Here is an 18,140-nt window from a genome sequence, read left to right as displayed (position 1 = left end):
AGTATCAAGTAAAAAATCAGGACATAAAAAAATCAAAAAGAACATTTATCCCAATTCTGCTAAAAAGTGCATTTGGAAGAGCTTAAAGAAAATATGATAAAACATTTATAATGGTTCTGGGTAGTGAGATTTTAGATGATTTTTCTTCTTTCTATTCTATTTTATATATGTTTGAGAGATACCAACTGTAGTAATCAGAAACTAAACTTTATTTTAAATAAACTTTTTTTTACATCAAATGGGGATTGTCAGACGTCTTCAGTTATAGTCTGTGGACTAAGTAAGGTAAACAGAGAACTAGAAAGCCAATGATCAAGTTTCGGCTCTAGGCTTCTCACCTGTCTCCATTGAAATACATGTTAAGAAGACTGTTTCAGAAACACTTTGCCATCTAGCCAGCTATCCTGTTAAACACTTTCAGTAGAAGGAGAGCTGATTTATAATTCCTCAGATGTGCCCATTTATCCACTTATCTAGGTTGTCATGGATATTTTGGTATAAATAGCTTAATTTAGAAATTGGAGCTAGTTTCTCAAATAGTGCTGTATAGTTGTGTTTTCGGTTGTTTGGGCCCTTTCTAAAACCAGATAAGGCAGCAGGTAAAATTAGTCAGCACAAACCTACCTTGGTGATGTGCGCATGTACTAATTTTCCATACTGTCAATTATAGGGGCAAGAAGGATTTCCTGGAGAAAGTGGACCTAAGGTACCGTGTTCTTCATATTAAGTAGAGATCAATCAGAAATATTCCTCAGGCTATGAAATGTATCACAGGACAATAGAAGAATAGTTAATTATAAATGAATAAAAAGAACCTTTGGGGCACCTGGGTGGCTCAGCCGGTTAGGTGTCTGACTCTTGATTTCGGCTCAGGTCATGATCTCGGGGTTGTGAGATCAAGCCTGGCATCGGGCTCCACGCTCAGTGTGGGATTCTCTCTCTCCCTCTGCTCCCACCCCTCTTCACTCTCATGTGCACATTCTCTCAAAGAAAGGAAGGAGGGAAGGAGGGAAGGGGAGGGAGGGAGGGAGGATCGATCTTTATGAGGAAATTGAGGGAAGAAAGAAGAAGGCTTTTTAAAAAATTTCATTTCTAGTTTTTAAATTCATAAGTAAGGGAAGAAATCATCCTTATTTTTCTTCTCACATGGACTCCTTTCCCTCTATCATATATATTTTCTTCTTTGCTCAAAGGAAATAAAATGGAAGGAAAACCAAAACCTGAATTCTTCACCTGGCTCTATTTTTCCAGTATGATAAGTCACCTTCCAATAATCCATTAGCAATGATGCCTTCTACCTTAAGGCTTTCACTTTTACTAGAAACATTTACTGAGTTCAGTAAACGCCAGGTCCTGTGATAGGATCGGAGGACAAAATAAAGGGCACTGTTCGTGTCTACAGGGAGGCGGTGTTGTGGCTGGAGAAGGGGAGGCAGAAGTTAAACAATGAGGCCGCATCGTGCAGCGTAGAGAGCTATAGAAATGAGGGAGGGCATTGAAGAGGGAGGAGAGGGCAGGCACGTCAAAGAAGACTGTTGAAGATTAAAATGTATATGAAAAAATGTCTTCATGTTGGAATAAGCTTAAAAACACATTGAGATATAGTTCTTTGATTTTAATTGCCATTGTATTTTTCTGAACTTATTTAGGGTGAGACTGGGGACCCTGGTGGTCCAGGAGAAACTGGACCCAAGGGAGCTAGAGGCATGACGGTAAGCTTCTTAGATTCCAATGTCTTACCACCATGGCCTCTTTGGGAAGTCCTTGTCATGGTTCCACAATCATTTGAGTTGTCACTTGTTCCCCCAAGACTTGCAAAATGTGTGTGTGTGTGTGTGTGTTCTTAAGGCAAACCCGGGGAAGGGAGATGGTTATACGACTCATCCTCCAACACCAGCAGGAAGGCAAAGAAGTGTTTGCTTTTAATTAATAAGTTCACCTGTTCTAGCTGCCAGTGTACCATTCTTTTTTTTAATAGTAATTTTTTATTATGTTATGTTAGTCACCATACAGTACATCCCTGGTTTTTGATGTAAAGTTGCATGATTCATTACTTGCATATAACACCCAGTGCACCATGCAATACGTGCCCTCCGTACTACCCATCACCAGCCTATCCCAGTCCCCCACCCCCCTCCCCTCTGAAGCCCTCAGTTTGTTTCCCAGAGTCCACAGTCTCTCATGGTTCATTCCCCCTTCTGTTTACCCCCCCCCCTTGGTTCTTCCTTTCCTTCTCCTACCGATCTCCCTATTTCTTATGTTCCACAAATGAGTGAAACCATATGATAATTGTCTTCTTGACTCTGGAAATAAGATTTTGTTTTAGGAATCCTTGTGGTCAAAAACAGTTCTGCACTGGCAAAATATGGTTAGTTTAATCCCATTTCCCTGGCAGATTTAGTGCAGCCTAATGCCCACTGACATCTTGCTCTTCACTGTTAAGGTTTTGTTAATACTTGTAATAAGATATATCCTAAAAGGTCCTCTTCCCTTTTAGCTTAAGAGAGTATGTCTTAATTTTTATGAGAAAATTTCCATTTATTACGTGACTGCATATGTCCTTGTTATTCCATAGAAGGACTCGGACATTTCCTAAAGCTTTGGCTCACTCGTAATGAACACAAGCGTCCAGTGTAGCCCACAGGCATCAGCGCATTTGGGTTCCGGTGGGTTAAGAATGGATTTTTGCATTTGTTGACTCTTTATTTTTACACTGTGTACAAATGACATGGCCGCTTTGTGAGAGAGACAGTCTTCTGATAATTGCCTCTCAAAAATTTGTTTCTTTTCTTCAGCACAGCACCGATTGGGTAAACCGATCTTAACACCTTGTTAATTAGCAGGAAAAGAAAAGCAAAGTGATATAACTTGGTACTTGGGGTGGTTTTCCAGTTTTGTCATTACAGTTAATTTTATTCTGATCCAATTTTTTATTAAGTATAACAAGAACTTTATGTACAGAGATTTTTTTTCTAGCTCATTGTTAAATTGCCTGTTCTTCTAAGGGATCCTGTAGCAGCTCCTCTGCTGTCCTGTGTGTTCATTCTCTTTTGTATTCCACTTGACCATTTCTACCTCTGTGACTCTCTTTCCAGGGTTTTTAAAATTTCATTGAAATAGAGCTGATATATGTTGTTAGTTTCAGGTGTACAACATAGTGATTCAACAGTTATGTAGATTACAAAATGCTCACCATGATGTGTAGTCCCCATCTGTCACCGTATAATGTTATTATAATAATATTGACTATATTCCCTATGCTGTTCTTCTCATCTCTGTGGCTTATTTATTTTATAACTGAAAGTTTGTACCTCTTAATCCCCTTCACCCATTTCACCCATTCCTCCACCCACCACCCCTTTGGCAACAACCAGTTTGTCCTCTGTATTTATGAGTCTATTTCTATTTTTGTTGTTTTTCTGTTTTTCTTGTGGTTCTTTCTTTGTTTATTCATTTGTGTCTTTTTTTTAGATTCCACATATAAATGAAATCATATGGTATTTGTCTTTCTCTGGCATATTTCACTTAGCATAATACCTTCTAGGTCCATCCATGTTGTCACAAATGGCAAATTTTTATTCTTTTTTATGGTTGATATTCCATTGTGTGTGTGTATCCGTTCTTTATCCATTCATCTATTGCTTCTATATTTTAGGTATTGTAAATAATACTGCAGTAAACGTAGGGGTGCAGATCTCTTTTCAAATTACTGTTTTTATTTTCTTTGGGTAAACACCCAGAAGTGGAATTACTGGGTTGTATTATGTTTCTATTTTTAATTTTTTGAGGAACTTTCATACTGCTTTCCATACCGGCNCAGAAGTGGAATTACTGGGTTGTATTATGTTTCTATTTTTAATTTTTTGAGGAACTTTCATACTGCTTTCCAGTATGGAACAATTTGCATTTCTACCAGCAGTGCACCAGAGTTCCCTTTTCTCCACATCCTTGACACTTGTTATTTCTTATCTTTTCGATATCAGCCATTCTGACTGGTGAGGTGATATCTCACTGTGGTTTTGATTTGCATTTCCCTGATGATTAGTGATGTCAGGCACCTTTTCATCTGTAAAACCATCTGTACGTCTTTGCAGAAATGTCTGTTCAAGCCCTCTGTCCATTTTTTGATCAGACTTTTTATGTGTATATGTGTGTGTTGAGTTGAGTTCTTTATATATTTTGGATATTAACCCCTTATTGGATATACCATTTACAAATATCTTCTTTCATTCAGTAGGTTGCCTTTTCATTTTGTTACTGGTTTCCTTCATTGCACAAAAGCTTTTTAGTTTGATAATAGTCCCAATTATTTATTTTTGCTTTTGTTTCCCTTGCCTGAGGAGACAGATCCAGAAGATTTGTACCTATGTTTTCTTTTAGGAGTTTTATGATTTCAAGTTTTACATTTAGGTCCTTAACCCATTTGAGTTTGTGTGTGGTATAAGACGTTGGTCCAGTTTCATTCTTTGCATGTAGCTGTCCAGTTTTCCCAGCACCATTTGTTGAAGAGACTACCTTTTCCCCATTGTATATACCTACCTCTTTGGTCATAGATTAATTGACCATATAAGTGTAGGTTTATTTCTGGGTTTTCCATTCTGTTCCATTGAGTTATGTGTCTGTTTTTGTGCCAGTACCATACTGTTTTGATTACTCCAGCTTTGTAGTATATCTTGGAATCTGACATTGTGATACTTCCAACTTCGTTTTTCTTTCTCAAAATTGCTTTGACTACTCAGGGTCTTTTATGGTTCCATACAAATCTTAGGATTACTTGTTCTAGTTCTGCAAAAAATACCACTGGTATTTTGATAGGGATTGCACTGAAATGTGTAGATTGCTTTGGGTAACATGGACATTTTAACATTCTAATTCTTCCAGCCCGTGAGCATAGAATATATTTCTACTTGCTTGTGTCATCTTCAGTTTCATTTATCAGTGTCCTATAGTTTTCATAGTATAGGTCTTTCACCTCCTTGGTTAAATGTCTTCCTGGACATTTTATTCTTTTTGATGCAGTTGTAAATGGGATTGTTTTCTTAATTCCTCTTCTTGCTACCTTGTTATTAATGTATAGAAAAACAAGAAATTTCTTATATTAATTTGGTATCCTGTGACTTTACTGAATTCCTTTATTCGAATAGTTTTCTGATGGAGTTATTAGGGTTTTCTATATATAATATCATGTCCATCTGCGAATAGTGACAGTTTTACTTCTTCCTTACCAATCTGGGTGTCTTTTGTTTCTGGTCTGATTGCTGCAGCTCAGATTTCCAAGACTATATTGAATAAAGATGGTGAGAGTGGACATCCTGTATTGTTCCTGATCTTAGAGGAAATGCTTTTGGTTCTTTATCATTGAGTATGATGCTAGCTGTGGATTTTTTATATATGGCTTTTATTATGTTGAGGTATATTCCCTCGAAACTCACTTTGTTGCGAGTTTTTGTCCTGAATGGATGCTGAATTTTGTCATATGATTTTCTTCATTTGTTAATGTGTTGCTGTCATGGTATTTTATGTGCGGGTATTGAACTGGGCTTCTACCCTGGGGTGAGTCCCACTTGGTTGTGGTGGGGGAGTGTTGGTGGGTTAGATTTGCTAATATTTTGGGGCGCCTGGGTGGCACAGCGGTTAAGCGTCTGCCTTCGGCTCAGGGCGTGATCCTGGTGTTCTGGGATCGAGCCCCACATCAGGCTCCTCCACTATGAGCCTGCTTCTTCCTCTCCCACTCCCCCTGCTTGTGTTCCCTCTCTCGCTGGCTGTCTCTATCTCTGNTGAAAAAAAAAAAAAAAAATCTTTAAAAAAAAAAAAAAAAAAAAAAAAAGATTTGCTAATATTTTGTTGAGAATGTTTGCATCTCTACTCATCAGGAACATTAGCCTGTAATTTTCTTTGTAGTGGTTTATTTTTTTTTCCAATTTTGGTATTAAGGTAATGCTGCCCTCATAGAATGAATTTGGAAGTTTTCCTTCCTCTTCTGTTTTTTGGAGTAGTTTTAGAAGAGTAGGTATTAATTCTTTAAGCATTTGGTAGAATTCACCTGTGAAGCCATCTGGTCCTGGCTATTTGTTTGTTAGGAGTTTTTCAATTTCATTACTGGGCACTGGTCTGTTTAGATTTTCTTTTTGGATTCAGTCTTGGAAACAATGTTTCTAGGAATTTATCCATTTCTTCTAGGTTGTCCAATTTGTCAGTATATACTTTTTCAGAGTAGTCTCTTATGATCCTTTCTACCTCTGTAGTGTCAATTGTACTTTCTCTCATATTTCTAATTTGAGTCTTTTTTTTCTTGATGAGTCTGGCTAAAGGTTTTTCAGTATTGTTTACCTTTTCAGAGAACCAGCTCCTAGTTTCATTAATGTTTCCTATAGTTTTTTAGCCTGTATTTCATTTATTTCTGCTCTGCTCTTTATAATTTCCTTCCTTCTAACTTTGGACTTGCTTTGTTCTTTTTTTTTTCTTATTCCTTTGGGTGTAAGTTAGATTATTTATTTGAGATTTTTCTTTTATTGAGGTAGGCCTGTATTGTTATAAATTTCTGCCTTAGAACTGCTTTTACTGCATCCCCCAAGATTTTGAACCATTGTGTTTCCATGTTCCTTTGTCTCCAGGTATGTTTTGATTTCCTCTTTGATTTGTTCATTGACCCATTGGTTGTTTAATAGTATGTTGTTTAGCCTCCATGTATTTGTGGTTTTTTCCAATTTTCTTGTGACTGATTTCTAGTTTCATCCCATTGTGGTTGGGAAAGATGCTTGATATAATTTCAGTCTTCTTAAATTTATTGATACTTGTTTTATAGCCTAATGTAATCTATCCTGGAGAATGTTGTTCATAGCATCAGGGGTAGGGTTTCCATGGTTACTGTGTCTCCATCTCTCCTGCCATTCTCTTTGTGGTCCCTTTATCCTTTTTTGCACAGAAGCTGTTCAGTCAGCCCTCAGTTCTTTTTTAGGAGGAATTGCTCTCTAGGTAGGTATAGATTTGGTGTGTCCTTGGGAGGAAGTAAGTTCAGGGTCTAACTATGACACCATCTTGGATCCCTCTTGCCTATGTAGACATCATAAATTGGGTTTCAGGGGTACAAAATAAAGAAACTGCTTTCTCCTTCCATCCTGCTTCTCCTGAGACGACTGCATCTCAGCTATAATTCTTCTCCTCATGCATGTTTTTGGATGACTGTCCTTTAACATTATGATTTTTTTTAAAATGATATAATTAGAAAGATAATTGGAAAAGACTTTTAAATTAATGCACATGTCATCTGCATTGAAATATCTCTGGATCCTTTCCTTTGGCTTGTTAATGAAGTAGTTTACTCTTGAAGTTGGAAGCATGCTAACAAGTTCAGCTGTTTGTTGGTTTCTTGTCCCTCGATGCCACATTAATCATTTTTATAAAACAATGACCCAGTGGGAAGCATGTGAACTTTTTCTTTTGGCCTTTGATTACTTGAATTTCTTTTTTTCCCACAATTTATCACTGTTTGTGACTTATTATTTCACCTGCCAAGCTGCTTTTCCCCTATGTAAATATTTCCGAATTTGAAGTTGAAGTTTAGACGCTGAAAACTTCCAGGTTTTCCTTCTGAAAGACCTGAAATTTCTGTTGGTGGAAGTTTCTGTTGAGAAAGTTGTACCTTCAATTTTGAGTGCCTCTTCAGTTTTCTTGGAATGATTACATTTTTAGTTTGTTTTCTAAATTTTCGCCTTGTTTCTTCCTCCCAACCGAAGGATTTTTTTTTAATTTGTCATTATTTTTAAACTTTTGTGAATATATATGTGTGTTTGTACGTATATTTTTTTTATCAGTTTAACACATGCACATACTTTAAAGCCGGATATCTTCGTCTCGGCACGATTATCATTTTGGGCTGGACAATCCTTCATTGTGGGGCTGTCCTGTGCATTATAGGGTGTTTAGTAGCTTCCCTGCTCTCTACCCACTAGACGTCTGTGGCACTGCCCTACTCCACTCTTCCCCATTATGACAGCAAAAATGTCTCCAGACATTGTCAAATTTCCCTTGGTTGGGGGGGGGACAAAATTCTCTCTAGTTGAGAACCACTGATTTAAAGAGTCAAATAATTTCACAAGGTTTCATACGAGAGAGGGAGAGAGAGGTGGGGGGGGAGAGAAAGAGGAGGGAAAAAAGGCAATCCTTCTGCTCCTATCTCTTCTCTATTTTTTAAGTCGTCTTTTTGCTCTACTTTTCTGGGAGATTTTTTGGACTATTTCACAATGCTCCTCTCATGATTTAATTTTAAAGAGCTTGTTTTTGTTCTCCAAATATTTTTTATACTATCCTGTCTTGTTTTGTGGTTGAAACAACTTCTCTTAGCTTTCTGAGAATATAAGTTAGTATTTCTACAGTCTTCTTTGTCCAACAGTCTTTTTCCTGTAGTTTTTTTTTCCTGTATGGATCTCTATTTCCAGCATGTCTGGAGAATGGGCTATCTCTTCCTATTTAAGAATTAAAAACAAAAAGGCTAGTTGGAAGCCCCAAAGACATTGATAGAGTTGGTCAACTATAAGTTTTACTGAAGAGTGAGATCTGGCTGAGTTCTTTACTTAGCAGACCTCTGATATCCATATCTTTAGGTCTTCCTTCTTTGGTCAGATTCCCCTGAGAAGATTGTTTCAATTTCCTGCCTGAAGATGAAGGTCTGGCTGTAGTTTTCATGAAACCACATGAAAAAGGAAACCTGAGGGGTCTCATGTCTATTTCATATATCTTCATTGGATCACCCTGTTTTCAGGAGGGTACCATGGGCCCTCAACACTGCCTGGAGTTCCCTGGTGCAGATCCCTCAGCTTTACCTCTGTCTGTTGTTGGGATGGAAAAAGGGATATTCACCCAATTGCAGAGAGTGGAGAGGAGATTGGAGGATTCCTAAAATGATTTTCAACCAGTCCTCCTTATTAAGCCCTTCCCCTTCACCTCCACTTTTGGAGGTACCCGGTGCTGCCAATTCTTGAGCCTTTTGGGAATGGATTCTTGGCATTCCCTGCTACTGGCTTAGGATACAGCTTTTTCAGATCTGCTAAGTCATTTAACACATATACATCTGCCTTCTAGCCTCTGGAGGTTTGTGGCTATTATATTCTTTCTCATTCTCCCCATTTTTTTTTTTTGGCCCTTAAAAAAAATCTACTTAGGGATGCCTGGGTGGTTCAGATGGTTAAGCGTCTGCCTTTGGCTCAGGTCATGATCCCAGGGTCCTGGGATCGAGTTCCGCATCAGGCTCCCTGCTCAACAGGAAGCCTGCTTCTCCCTCTCCGCCCCCGCTCGTACTCTTTCTCTCAAATAAATAAATAAAATCTTCTAAAATTTTTAAAAAATAAAATTCTACGTACTATCATTTTAATGAAACATGGAGAAGGGAGCAAAGTCAATGCATATGTTCAGTTTGCCATTTTTTTTTCCAGGAAGGTTAATCTATATCTCCTAAAGAAAATACAATCAGTGAGGTTTTTTTCCCCTCTCAACCCAGCACACTGTAGAATACCCAAAGATTCCCTGCCTCATAGATAATACTTGTACAAATTAAGTTGATTTTAGATGACTTCATTTTTTCATTCCTGTAAAGGTTATAAATCCCATGGCATTTTGAATGAACTAAGGAATATCACCCTAATTTTTAAATTAAATTTTAGCCTTCTTTATAATAAATTATATTGTTAAATGCACATGGAAGAATTCTTGGCATATAGTGAGTAGTCAGCAATTGTTTTTATTACTGCTATTATTCCTCATTTCACTACAAATATTCCAGCCAACTTTTAAGTGTTTTCTTCTTATTGTTTTGGGTTTCTTATATTTAAATTTTTGCTTTTCTGGGTTTTTTGTTCATTTATTTGTTGTCATCTACTGTCTCATTCAGATAAAAATTTCTCCTTTGATCCAAAAATTCCAGTTCTAGCAATCTTACCTGAGGAAATAATCAGAATTGCAACATATAATTTTTCTTGGTGTTATTTATTACAACAGCAGCAAACCTAAATGCCAACAATAAGGGAATGATGAAAGAAATCATGGTACATCTGTGTAATGGAATATTATGCAGCCATTAAAAATGATTTTGCCCCCCCCCCAAATTTAGTAACATGAAAACTTCAAGAGATTATATTTAGTTTAAAAGATAACAGGAAAAAGTATAAAATTATATTTTAAAAGAATATAAGTGTATATAAACATATAAAAATACTAAAAGAATAAAGTAAAACACTAGAAGAAATGATACCAAATGTTAACAAGGATTATTCGGAAGCAAAAGGATTACTAAAGATTTTTTTCCTTTTGTGTGCTTTTTGGAAATCTGTCAATGTTCTAAAATGAAAGTGTTATTACCTTTGACATTTAAAACATGCCCACAAACATTAGGGATGCCTGGGTGGTTCACTTGATTAAGCACGTGCCTTCGGCTCAGGTCATGATCCCAGGGTCCTGGGATCGAGTTCCGCATCAGGTTACTCAACACTAGTATTCTTCTCCCTCTTCTGCTCTCCCCGCTTGTGCATATTATCTGTCAAATAAATAAATAAATCTTTAAAAAATAAAATACAACACACCCATAAACACTATACATATATGTATAAATATAATTTTAAATTCTGCTTTGAGATATCCAATGGGCCTCCAGGAGAGATGGGATCCCCTGGGGAGCCAGGACCTCCTGGACGCAAGGTAAGTTGAAAATTCATAAATCACACCAGGTCCTTTTCTAAATAGTGCATGGAGTCTTCATTGTCCAAATGTTCATGCTTTCTGTCTTTGCACTTGGAAACTATTTTTGGTATTTTTTCGCATTTATGTGCTTTGAGACAGGAGGGGGAAAGGCTGATTAAATATTAGTTGCCATTTCTCATGAGGTAAGGGGAATTTGAGGGAGGAAATGAAAAGTATTGCACTAAAATGTGATTTCTCAATTATTGGTGAATTTTATTTGCCCGGACCTTGTCCTCTATCCTATATTCAATAAGTGGTTAGTGAACAAAGGGAAGTGAGAGGAAATTAATGAACAGGGAATAAATGATCAAAGTTGTATTCACATGGAACTTATTTTCTTCAGGAGTTCGGGTGGGGCTTCACTGCATTTTTCCTTGGGTGTCTCTCTTTGAGAATAGTCAGACTCTTCCTGTTCCAAAGATGGAACTGAACATGTGAAATTAAAACCAATTCCACTTTGTTCTTTCTATTCCCAATCCAGACAGATATATATATGTATATTCATTCATTTTTGGAAGACTGTTGGGATTACCTTTCCAGATGTACAGTTTGAGTCTGGTCCCTTTGTCATCCAACCAATGATGGAAACAGAAGAAGCTTCAGTTCAGTTGCTGTTCAGTGCCCAAGGCCAAGTATGGGGTTGAGGAACTCTGAATGTTCCTTAAGGATGGGCAGTTATAACAGATGGTTCAGCCTTATCTATATCTAAGCCAGAAGCCTGCTCCCAAGCTCTCCATGCCAGTGTTAAGTATTCAGCTCCGTCCTTGGGTTCTGAGTGCCCCTTGTCCACACATAGGGCTGGAGGAAGGTGGCCTTTGGAGGTTAGTGTTCATCAAGCTTGCTGCTTACAGTTTATTTCCCCTAGAATGTTACTCTTAACTCAGTGATGAGGGTCCTCCTACGTGTATTCTTTTTTCTCCTCTAACTTAATAAGAATAAAAACTTTAGAAAGCTTCACTTTCTGAGGTTAATGCACATTCTGGCTACTGATGAGTGTGCAGAGCAATGAGACCGCATTTCTTTTGTTTCCTAGGGTGTGAAAGGGGCCAGAGGATTGGCTTCATTTTCTGTATGTATCTCCTGACTCCGACAGAATACTCTGTACTCCATTAAATTTATTTATTTTTAGACTTGAAGACCTGGCAGTCGGTCGGTTAATTCTTTGTTTTATTTTTGAACTGCAGATGTGTGAGCTCATTCAGTATGTACGGGACCACAGCCGTAAGTATCCTGCTTAAATTGATCACCCAAGTTGTCAAAGCATTCATAGAAGAAGAGCAGTGAATTCTGCACTCAGAATTGAGACAATTTACCAGCCACTCTCTTAACATTAGAGATGCTACTTGCATATATTTTGAGTCAACATAGACTGGTGACTATTAACTCCTTATCTGACTGCCCTCATGTCTATTGAAAGTTGTTCTGAGTGCTAATTAATGATATATCTAGTGCTTTTAACCTAGGGAAAATTGACGTGTGAGGTCAGAACTCTTCTGATGGTGAAATCAATCAGTGGAGAGTCACGTTGAACTGTTAAAACTTATTAACACCTGACAATAACACAGGATTGAATTCACCTGGTATGAAAGCTAGCTGTGATAATAAGCTGTCCTGATGAGTGGGAGCACTTTGGTTTATTGTTTATTACTTCTTTTCTGGAAAGGTATGCTTGATTACTTTTCATTGGAATGATGGATTTGCTTGTAAAATTACTCATTTTTGCCTGTATATTTTTTCTCCTTCCAAATTTTTAAAGCAAAAAGGCATTCTGATTTGGCAAACACTCTTTTGAATTTGCTTGAGGACTCCTATAGCAGCATCTTCTATCAAAATATATGTTAGCACCATTAAAGGAATTCCACACACAAGATGAGGAAAGAATTGACTAGTTAGTGTTTATTTACAAATGTGTAATGACCTCCCAAATAAACACCATGAATGAAAAATTCCTTCAAGGTATTTTGGAGCCCATTTCTGTAGAGAGCCTTGGTCTCAAAGACACACAGTTTTGAAAGCTTTGAATGCAGTGTGGACCTCAACTCTACCTTTTCGTACCATAATGGAACCACCCATGATGAAAATAAAATATATATGTGAAGTCATGAAGACTGGTTGCTTTGGGCTGTCTTAACACAGTTCACTTTTTGACATTAGAGCCATGGGAACTATGACTCAAAGGTAGACCCAAGTGTGATGAGGCCCAATCTTCCATACTTTGAGAGGTTCAGTACAAAATTACAAATCCAAAAATAGGTACAAAATTATTTCAAAAGAAAGTGTTGTTTAGAACAAGAAAGGAAATCACAACCAACAACTTTTGCATATTGTAAAAGCACATACTCATGGGAACATGTGGCTAGGTCCCTTCTCTGGGTCTTGCACTGGGTAATGAGAAGGTGAGAAGTCGAAAGCAATGGAACTTTCTGTAGTGATGGAGGTGTTCTACCACACTGTTCAATGTAGTAGCCACTAGCCGCCTGTGACTTTGAGTACTCGAAAGGTGGTTAGTGCTACTGAGAAGCTAAAATTAATACACTTAATTTTAATTAAAATTTAAATAGTCACATGTGGCTAGTGACTTCCATATTGGACAGGGCAGATCTAAAGCTTATTACTTGAGAGCAAATCCACCTCTAATGTTTACACACGCAAATACATATCTGTGCAGGTTGTATATGTGCATATGTATAAAGTCAGTATCTATAGATCTCAACATGGAAAAACATTAGGATAAAGAGCGGTTAGGACCTTTTAACCTTTCCAGATTCAGTGCACCTCTCTGCAGTGTAATGCTCCGTCCCAGGCAGAGGTCCTTTCCGTCTGACAGTTGGCTGCAGGCTACCGATTTATGGCTCTATGTTGTCCCACTCCTCCCATCCCATCTTGTTTTTGCCAAGATGCTGGGGATCCGTCTGCATTTTCTCCAAACCTTTCTGTCCTCTATGTTTGNTCCCATCCCATCTTGTTTTTGCCAAGATGCTGGGGATCCGTCTGCATTTTCTCCAAACCTTTCTGTTGCCTCGATGTTTGAGTCATCGACAAAAAGCACACAGGGCAGAGCTTCTACTGCCACGATTTCCCTACACAGTACAGAACTCCGTTCTACGAAATAATAACCCAATCTCCTTTGCTCTTCTCCCCCAGCTGGCGGACATGGTGAGTGATCTTTCTTTACAGCAAGTTACAATCAAGCTCCAAACTGTCATACATCTGGAAAGATGAGTTAAAACAGTGTGTTGCCTGCCAAATGATATAAATTTTATCTGAGCTGTCTTTGCTGCCTCATACTGGTAGCAGAGACCTGCCTCCAATAAATCACTCAGCTTTAGCTGAGCCTCACAGCTGTTTCTCCACCAAGTGGTTTGATTTTTTTAAATATTTTAATGACTAACATTACCATTTATGTTACCATTAGGTTTTTTTGTAATAATATGTCTCCTTCCCTTCATTTTCTCTATTGTCTCTGTAGTCTAGTGGTTAAGAATTTCAACGTGGGGCGCCTGGGTGGCTCAGTCATTAAGCGTCTGCCTTCGGCTCAGGGCGTGATCCCGGTGTTATGGGATCAAGCCCCACATCAGGCTCCTCCACTATGAGCCTGCTTCTTCCTCTCCCACTCCCCCGCTTGTGTTCGNCCTGCTTCTTCCTCTCCCACTCCCCCTGCTTATGTTCCCTCTCTCGCTGGCTGTCTCTATCTCTGTCGAATAAATGAATAAAATCTTAAAAAAAAAAATTTCAACGTAACAGCAATTACCTTCCTTACACCTTTGTGCCCTGTACCTTTTGTCTAAACCCATCAATCCATGCCCTCTGGATCCTCACTCAACAAATATTTATTGAAAGTATATTATGTGCTAGGCACTGGGGACACAGGGCTGAATAGGATGGACATAATTCTTGTGTTCAGAAGCTTCCATTCTAGCAGAGGAGCTGGGTGCTAAGCACGTCAAAGAAATCCGGAATCCTATAGTTGCTGTGAAAGAGATAAAGAATGGGGCGCTCTGTCACAGAATAATGTTGGGGGAGGGGAGAGTGGCTTTAGGATGGAGGGCTCCTCTTTGAGGCAGTGACATTGGAGTTTGGACTGAAGGGAAAAAAAGAAGCCAGCATTACAAGAGCCAGGAGAAAGAACGGCAAGTGCAAAGACCATGATGCAAGACTGACCCTAGGCATTTCCTAAGAACTGACCGCAGTCCAGTGAGGGAGGGGGAGATTGGCATGTGAAAAAATGGAGCAAGCAGAAGCCAGGTCAAGTTGAACTTTTTAGATTCAAATAGGGAGGGTGGATTGTATTCAGATTGGAATGAGAGGGTATTAAAGAGCTTATTCAAAGTATTGAAGGAAGAGCATAAGCTGAGGAATGACTTTTGAATGCTTATTCGGGCTACTCTGGGAGAGCAGATTGTAGGGGAGGGTAAGTTTAAAGGCCAGAGGAGTAGTCAGGAGGGCATTGTGGTATTCCAGACAAATGTGGTGGTGGCCTGGAGAGGGCTGCCGTTGCTGTGCCGTGGGTCCATGTCAGTGGCTTCTCCTTCTCTGTCCTTGTCATCACCAGCTCTGTGCCAAGCAGCAGCCATCAGTGTACAGTGTATGGCCACAGAGCCCTATTAGGTCTCCGTGTGGTCATCTGTGCCTTGAGGGCCTCCTAGGTACCACCGCAAGCCATCCCAGCGTTCTTCAGAATCTTCTGGTTCCTGGCAGCTTGCTAGATTTCAGACTATGTGTTTTGCAAGTTGAATTACCTTTTAGGTAATTTTTTCCTGAAAACTTGAACTTTTTCATATTTTAGCCGGGGCTGTGCATCTTTTTTCCCTTTATGTCTAAATTGCACCTGTAGCTCCATTGCTGTGTTGTTGCCATGTGCAAATCACAGCCCAAACAGGAAGCTGGCAGAACCGCTTTCATGTTTAGTCGTCCTTCCGTTCTTTATTGTAAAGTTGACGTGACCTCCATTTTTTTTTAACATCTGCTCGGCCTTCTAAGTTAGACTCAGAGGCCAATAAACTATGTTCTGTCTCCACTGAGATGCAGTTTGGTTTGGGGTTAAATGTTTATTCTTACTGGTCCTTTAGCCTCTTAGGTCACAGAGCCCAGGACCAGAAGGAGATAATCATCTAGCACCAAGATGGGGGTGAAGCTCCGCTGGTCACAGCAGTGGACTCGCTCCTTGACCAGTCCAGGCCAGCCCCAGCAAATCTGAGTGTCTGAATTCTCATAAAGAGCTGGTAGGCTGCAAGCTGCTTTTCTTATCTCTGCATCTGACTTGCTGGCATCTGAATGAGAGGAGGCACCCCTCCAGGAGAAGTGCATCATTGAGATTTCCTTTTACCAACCTACATCTCAATACCAGGCATCTCCCCCATTATACGAGTCCTGCTCGTCCTGTACCCTGCTGCACAGGAACTGTCCTGTGGCTGCGGCTGCTGCGTTCAGTCAGCATTTCTTAGAAACCTGCTAAATGGCAGATGGGGAGGGATGCAGTCCCCGTCTTCACACTTCACGGAGATGAAAACATTAATCAGACAAATATAAAGTGCCAACAGTGATAAATGCAGGGTACCGGGATTAGGACGAATGAATTGGGAGCAATACATAAATCTGAAATTAACATTTAACATTCAAGTTTAATAATTCACTTTCTCTACGTAATAGGTATATTTATTGGTTAAACCTGCCTTTTCAACTGTTAAATAAATATATACCCCTGAAGGCTTTCCTCATTCTTTTAAGTGATGCGGTTCTCACTATGAAAAAGTCTGTAAGGGTAATTGTAATAGTAATGGCTGACCTCAGCGGAGCCCCTGTCAGGCGCTGGGCGCTGTTGCCCGAAGTGCTTGCCTGCGTTGGTTCCTTGACTCCTCAGACCAGGGTGATGCAGTGGCTGAGCTCAGGACCGGCATTTTACAGATGAGCAAAATGAGGCCCAGAGAAGATAAGGGGCTGGGACAAGGTCACGTGGCTAGTGCACAGTCAACTCTCCACATCTGAGGGGCTCTTCTATATACTGCACATCCATCCTCTTCTAATCTCTCTGAGATCAGTCACAGAGCTTTTGGACCCATTCCTTTCTTAACTCCCATTACATTTCCTTATCAAATAAAAACATGTATGTTTTAGTTCAGCTAACTGTATAAAGTTCCAGCAATAAACCTAATACCAGCGATCCGATTGCTGTAAGTAAAAGGGCATATCCATGCACTTTTGATTACTTAGAAAGAATTTGGTCATTAACTTACAAATTGCATAAAAACTCGAATGATTCTTTCTCTTGGGCTTTATTTAAAAGAGCAAATTCAATTTTTTTTTTTTAAGATTTTATTTATTCGACAGAGACAGCCAGCGAGAGAGGGAACACAAGCATGGGGAGTGGGAGAGGAAGAAGCAGGCTCATAGCAGAGAAGCCTGATGTGGGGCTCGATCCCATAACGCCGGGATCACGCCCTGAGCCAAAGGCAGATGCTTAACCGCTGTGCCACCCAGGCGCCCCTATTTTTTTTAAAGATTTTATTTATTTATCCGTCAGTTTTAAAAATAGGATTTTTCATTCCAGATTTCAACATTTAATATTTCAACTGCATTTTAGCATTTAATGCTTATTTAATGTTTAAGTATTTGCACATTTATCATTTAAAATTACCTTGCCCTCTATGTATCTTTTCAAAAAAATGTTTTTAAGTAAGCACGCTACATCGGGAGCATGTTCTTGCCTTCCAGGAGAACCAGAATGCCCGGTGCACCCCACTGAACTGGTGTTTGCCTTGGACCAGTCTCGAGATGTCACCAAGCAGGAATTCGAGCGCATGAAGGAGCTGATGTCTTCCCTGGTGAGGGGCGTCAGGGTCCGGGAGACCAGCTGCCCGGTGGGCGCGCGCATCGCCATCCTCACCTATACCTCTCATGCCCGGCACCTCGTCCGCTTCTCAGACGCCTACAGGAAGCAGCAGCTCCTCAGGGAGATCGAAGCTATTCCTTACGAGCGGTCCTCGGACAGCAGGGAGATCGGCAAAGTGATGAGGTTTATCTCCAGGAATGTCTTCAAGCGAACGCTTCCAGGGGCGCACACGAGAAGAATCGCCACCTTCTTCAGCAGCGGTCAGTCTGCCGATGCCCAGACCATTGCCACGGCCACTATGGAATTCAGTGCCCTTGACATCATTCCGGTCGTGATCGCGTTCAGCAACGTGCCCTCCGTCAAGCGTGCGTTTGCGGTAAGATGGTTAAGACTTGCACGTGACTTTTCTTTTTTTTTTTTTGGCCTACATTCAGAAGCCTCTGTAAGAAAGCATTGAACTACACTATTTATTTCTATGTACCAGGAATACGCTAAGCCCTTTGTATGCATTATCCTGTTTAATTCTCACAAGTAGTATGTAAGGGAGAGTTATAATTATTATTCACATTTTGTCAGTGAG

General features: G+C 39.6%; 1 protein-coding gene across 1 annotated transcript in view; it reads left to right on the top strand.

Annotated features, from left to right (window-relative positions):
- COL6A6 (collagen type VI alpha 6 chain) overlaps window positions 1–18,140 on the top strand; it is a 105,993-nt gene that overhangs the window by 54,367 nt on the left and 33,486 nt on the right. The window contains 7 exon segments of the mRNA XM_034661824.1: window positions 671–706; window positions 1,650–1,712; window positions 10,627–10,689; window positions 11,765–11,800; window positions 11,916–11,952; window positions 13,876–13,887; window positions 17,443–17,936. Coding sequence (XP_034517715.1) covers window positions 671–706; window positions 1,650–1,712; window positions 10,627–10,689; window positions 11,765–11,800; window positions 11,916–11,952; window positions 13,876–13,887; window positions 17,443–17,936 — 741 coding nt within the window.

The sequence above is a fragment of the Ailuropoda melanoleuca genome, chromosome 6 (genome assembly GCF_002007445.2).
Source record: "Ailuropoda melanoleuca isolate Jingjing chromosome 6, ASM200744v2, whole genome shotgun sequence".
Classification (NCBI taxonomy): domain Eukaryota; kingdom Metazoa; phylum Chordata; class Mammalia; order Carnivora; family Ursidae; genus Ailuropoda; species Ailuropoda melanoleuca.
The sequence above is the reverse complement of the archived record's forward strand: the minus strand, read 5'-3'. Positions and strand labels throughout refer to the sequence as shown.